Source organism: Cystoisospora suis (genome assembly GCF_002600585.1).
Source record: "Cystoisospora suis strain Wien I chromosome Unknown contig_5026, whole genome shotgun sequence".
Lineage (NCBI taxonomy): Eukaryota > Apicomplexa > Conoidasida > Eucoccidiorida > Sarcocystidae > Cystoisospora > Cystoisospora suis.
Window position 1 is genome coordinate 1 of NW_027157818.1, and position 5,092 is coordinate 5,092.

General features: G+C 40.3%; 2 protein-coding genes across 2 annotated transcripts; one reads left to right on the forward strand and one right to left on the reverse strand.

Annotated features, from left to right (window-relative positions):
• Positions 1-297: 297 nt before the first annotated feature.
• CSUI_008774 lies at positions 298-3,935 on the reverse strand (the record flags this gene model as incomplete). Its single annotated transcript, XM_068068899.1, has 3 exons — positions 298-464; positions 1,232-1,391; positions 3,774-3,935. The coding sequence occupies 3 exons, from the start codon at positions 3,933-3,935 to the stop codon at positions 298-300; spliced, it is 489 nt and encodes a 162-aa protein (XP_067919124.1).
• CSUI_008775 (protein phosphatase catalytic subunit) lies at positions 1,332-4,617 on the forward strand. The gene is made up of 3 exons (XM_068068900.1): positions 1,332-2,773; positions 3,680-4,026; positions 4,268-4,617. The coding sequence occupies exons 2-3, from the start codon at positions 3,706-3,708 to the stop codon at positions 4,274-4,276; spliced, it is 330 nt and encodes a 109-aa protein (XP_067919125.1). The 5' UTR covers positions 1,332-2,773; positions 3,680-3,705; the 3' UTR covers positions 4,277-4,617.
• Positions 4,618-5,092: the final 475 nt, after the last annotated feature.

Sequence of the window (5,092 nt, forward strand, 5' to 3'; positions counted from 1 at the left end):
TATATATATACATATATATACAAAGATTCACATGTATATATATCCGTGGAAAAGGAGATACAAAAACACCTTCTACAGATACATTCATACATACCTACACATATACATATAGAGTGGAGATACATACTTGGCCTTCTCCATAAATATACATATATATATGTAGGTACATAGATACAGAGTCTATATACAGAGATTGAAGGGTGTCTATGTGTGTGTATGTATCTACATAGAGAGACCGTATGTATTTGTATACGACCATGTAATGTTAAAGGTGTAAGAGAGAGGATGCTATCTACATCAATCTGAAGGAAAAGGAGAAGGAGGAAATTGGATCTTTGGTCCTTCTTTTCTTTTCTTTACTTTTATTTTCTTCCATGAGGCTGTTGAGTAGATTTCAAGATATTCTTTACAATCGACAGCTGTACATACAGCCCAGAATTTGCCTGAGAAACTGAATGCATGCACTAGAGAAAAAACGAAAGATACAGCCACAAGAAAGAAGAAAAAAGAATACCAAGAGGAGGTAAGAAAAGGCGAAAAAGACGAAGAAGAAAGAGAAGAAGAAGAGCAATGTATGTATAGGCATTACCTAGTCTTCTCTAGACACAAGAGATAGAGAGAGAGAGAGAAGAAAAGAGACCGAGGAAAGTAACAGTCGAAGAAAGAAAGAAAAAAAGAAAGAGACAAAGAAAGAGAAAGATAGGAATCATAGTAGAGAGGCGATAAGAGTAGAAAGCACTTTTTAGAAAGAAGAGGGTTGTGAAAGAAGCAAAAAGAGGGGCGCGTACTTGGACGGCATCCTTCATACAGCTACGTCTACACTCATATATATACGCGTATATATATATATATATATGTGTATACAGAAATACACGTATACATACAGATTACATATATATATATATGATATATATATGGAGAGAGAGAGATGCCGAGAAAGGAGAACCTAGACACATGAGTGGTAGAGCAGGAGAATGAAGAAGAAGAAGAGAAGATCTAGGCATCATGTATTTATGAAGACGGTTTGTACTCCCTCGATAGATAGATATCTTGTTCTCTGTCCACGCGAGCATTTGACGCATGCAGACACTTCCATAGAAACACGGCGAGCGAGAGGGAGAGAGAGAGAGGGCGAGAGAGAGGGAGAGAGAGAGAGAAGTAGATACAAAGAAACAGGTGTGTGCGTCTGTATGGACATGTAGCACAAGGTGTATGTACACCCGAAGCATACCCGGAGTGGGAGACTTGGGATAAGATACAACAAGCTCAGGAATCTCCAAATACTCCTCATTCACTTCAAGCGATAGGGGGGATGAAGAAGCAAATAAAGAAGAAGAAGAATTTATCTCCTGCTGATCTTCTCTCGCTACATTCCACACTGACACGCGAACCTAAAAAGTCAGAAAAAGAAAGAAAGAAGGAAAGAGTGAGAAAGAAAGAAAGAAAGAATGAGAGAGAGAGAGAAAGAAGAAGAAGGGTTTTCTTTGCGATAGAGTCGTCTCTTGACTCCTTTCTCGATCTCCTTCCAAGTCATCTTCTCTCTTCACTTTCGATCAGTCTCTTCTTGTTCTTCTTCTTGGACTTCTTTTCTCTTTCTTTCTCTCTCGCTTTCTTTCCTTCTTTCTTTCTTCCCTTTGCTTCACGTTCTTCCTTTTTCTTTGTAATCGTCATCTTCTCCAATGCTCTACACTTCAAAAAGTTCGGTTTATTTGTTCTTTTTCCTTCATATCTCTTCTTTCTTTTCGTCTGTTCTCCTTTCGTTCATCCTTATCATCTCGATCTTCTCGCCTTTCGTATCTCTCTCTATCTGACTCGCCTGCTCTCCATCTCTTCGCCTTCTTTCACAGAAAACACAGCCGTCAACACCTTCTCCTTGTTCTCCTTCCCTTGTCTCTTCTGTTCTCTTTTCTTCTCTTTTCTTTTCTTCTTTCGTTTCTTCATGTTCTGTCCTTGTTCTTTCATGACGGACTGTCTCCTCCTTCTTTTCCAAGTCAATCGCAAGGGGGGCTCCTCCTGGTCTGGGGCACGGTTCTTTCAAAAGGAGATAAAATAAACTCGCTTTCTTCTCTTCTTTCGCTTCGAGCGATCCAGAGCTTAACGATCGAGAAAAGAAGGAGAAGAAAAGAAAGGGAGGCTAAACACTTTTCTTCTTCACACTTCCCTCTCTCCTGTTCTTTCTTCTTCAACTCCTTTTTGTATTTTCCCCGTGTTCTTTCTTTCTCCTTATTTCGATCGTCGTCTTTCTTCACTCTCTTTCTCTCGTTGTTTAGCGGGCTCTTCGTATTTTTCCTCTTCTTCTTTTCCTTTTTCTTCTTCTTCTATCGACCAGAGAAGAATTGAAAAGATTGAGGAGTGGTGCGCGGGCGCCTGTTGAGTCGCCTCATCTTTTACTTCTCATTGTATTGCATCTTCTTAACATATCTACACATCGTCTCTCTCTCTCTCTCTCTTCTTCTTTTTCCCATTTCTTCTGTTTAGAAATTCCGACAGATTTCATTCAAAGAGATACCGAAAAAGCGGGAGATAAGATTCATCAAGATTCTCATTGATTCCTCTGCCTCTCTTCACTCGACACAAGGAGAAGACTTGTTATACTTGCCCATCTCCCTCGAGCTTTCGTCTTGAGGTGTATGTACACCCGAACATGACGGTAGCCGAACCGTACCGCCTTGTCTGTCTTCACTTCTCTCTCCTCCTTTTTCTTCTTTTTCGGCCTTCTTTCCTCTTTTGAAGAAACTCCTCGAAGAAGACCTACCAAAAGACTGTTTCTCCCGTAAGCGTCTCTTTTCTTTCTTCTTCCTCCTCTTCTCTCTGTTTCTCTTTCTTTCCCTTCCTGTCCTTTTCTCTTCCCTTCTCACCCATCCAAGAAGCGCGCATTTCTTTTCTTCTTTTTCGTGTCTCTATCATTCTTACTCCCTCCTTTCGGACTTGTCTTTCCGTTTTCTTCACAGTCGCAGAAAGTTTCTTCTACCAGTGTAGATATGACTCTCTTCCTTCACACTCTTCTCTTTCACATTCTTCTATCTTCATCTTAAATCTCTTGTGGCCGTCTGTCCAAATTTCTCTCTTTCTCTCGCTCAACAGTCATCCTCTCTCTCACGCCTTCTCTCTGTGTATTGATGTATCTACGTCTATCCATATCTATCTATATATATCTATCTAGCCGTCGTCTTCTTTTTATTTTTCCCCGGCCCATGAGAGCGGGGGATACGGAAAGGCTACATAACAGGTATATCTATATAAAGACCTGTATATATATATATATATATATACAATACGTATAGTAGATCTAAGTGTATCTATATATGTAGGTAGATGTGTGTGTCTCTATGAATGTGATCGCAGTCGATTTGCTTGTAGATATACGTATGTAGAGATCTCCGTCCTTGACTGCTCTCTTGTTTTTCTTTTCTTCTCTATCTCCTTTTCTTTTTTCTTTCTTTCTGTCTTTCTTTTCATTCACCTCCACCATCATCTTCATAGTCTTCTTCTTCTTCATCTTCTTCTTCTTCTTCTCTTTACAAGCATAGAAGACGTACAGAGAAACGCCATCCTTACTCTGTTCTCTTTCTTGGTCTTTCTTTCCTTCTCACTCTTTCTTTCCTTCCTTCTCACTCTTTCTTTCTCGCTCTTTCATTCTTTTTCTTTCTTTCTTTCTTCTTCTTTCTTTCTTCTCAAGACGTTTTTCTTCCCTGTTTAGTTGCGATGGCAGTAGCAGGTGCGGAGTTGAACGCCTCGTCAGATGAGAGAGGAGCCGCAGAAGAGAACAAGACCAGCCGGGACTCTTCTTCCTCTTCTACTAGCATGATGTCTTCTTCTTCTTCTCCCCCTCCTGCTTCTTCTTCTTCGTCTTCAGTCTCGGGAGCTAAGTCCGTGTCTAGTGGGATGAGCTCTTTAGATCGACAGATAGAGCAGTTAAGAAGATGTGAATGCATTCCTGAAAGAGATGTGAAGGCTTTATGTGCCAAAGCCAAGGAAATTCTTGTCGAAGAAAGTAACGTACAAAGAGTCGATGTACCTGTCACTGTAAGACTTCTTCTTCTTCTTCGTAACTCAAACACAGTCTCTCTCTCTCGTTCTCTCTTTCTCTATCGATTTGTGTATCTCTCTCTGTCCCTCTCTTTGTAGGGTGGGTCTATGTATGAATGCGTGTACATGTGCCTCCCCCCATGTCTGAGTAGAGAGGGTATGACTCTACGAAGATGTATGTGTGTATGTATGAAGGAGAGGCTTCTTTTACGTCTTGTTTTCTTCCGTGCGCTTGCAGGGCCTGTGACTTGCGAGTGGAGAGCTCTCTTTCTCTCTCTTGTCTTTTTCTCTCCATTCATCACTCACGGAGACCAATGCATGCAGCTATATTAGACATAAATGTATGTGTCATATATGGCCGTATCTATGTATCCTCTGGCATAGAATCATGGGGTAGAGAAATACTAGAGAGATCAAAGTTAGCTTCACGATAGATAGAGAGATAGATAGACTTTTCTTCATTTAGTTTCACTGTATGAATGTCTTCTTCTTCCTCTTTTTGTGTCTCTGTGGTGACGGTACTCCTCAAGATCTCCAGACATCTCCCCATACACACGCATAGACATAGATAGACCTTCTCAATTCCATACATACACCTCCTCGTTCACGTCCTTTCTAGCCCCCATGCTATCTATCTATATATATATATATAGACATATATACAGATAGATATACACATACATGTGTATATATACAAATATAGATAGATAGAGGTGGAGAGGTTTGTGTCTAGATATGCGTGTCTGGAGATATAGTTGGCCGTTGCTATTTCCTCCTCAGTTGAGCTAGATGCCTTAGAAAATTCTCATGACCTTCAAGAAACTTCAGTCACTAACTCACATTCTTGAAGGAAAAACAAACAATCTCTCTCTCTACTCTAAACCAGCGATTCTAGCTAGCTAGCTAGCTATCTAGCTAGCTAGCTAGCTATCTTTAATCTATCTATCTATCTATCCCTAATTTATCTTCTCATTTTTAAACTATCCCTCTGTCGGTCTCTCTCTTTCTTATCTCTTTCTTTTCTTTCTTCCCCCCTCTTTTTGATCTTTCTTTCTTTCTTTCT

What these genes read in the sequence shown, in the direction of transcription:
- CSUI_008775 (XM_068068900.1), top strand. Translation starts at nt 3,706, where the DNA reads ATGGCAGTAGCAGGTGCGGAGTTGAACGCCTCGTCAGATGAGAGAGGA.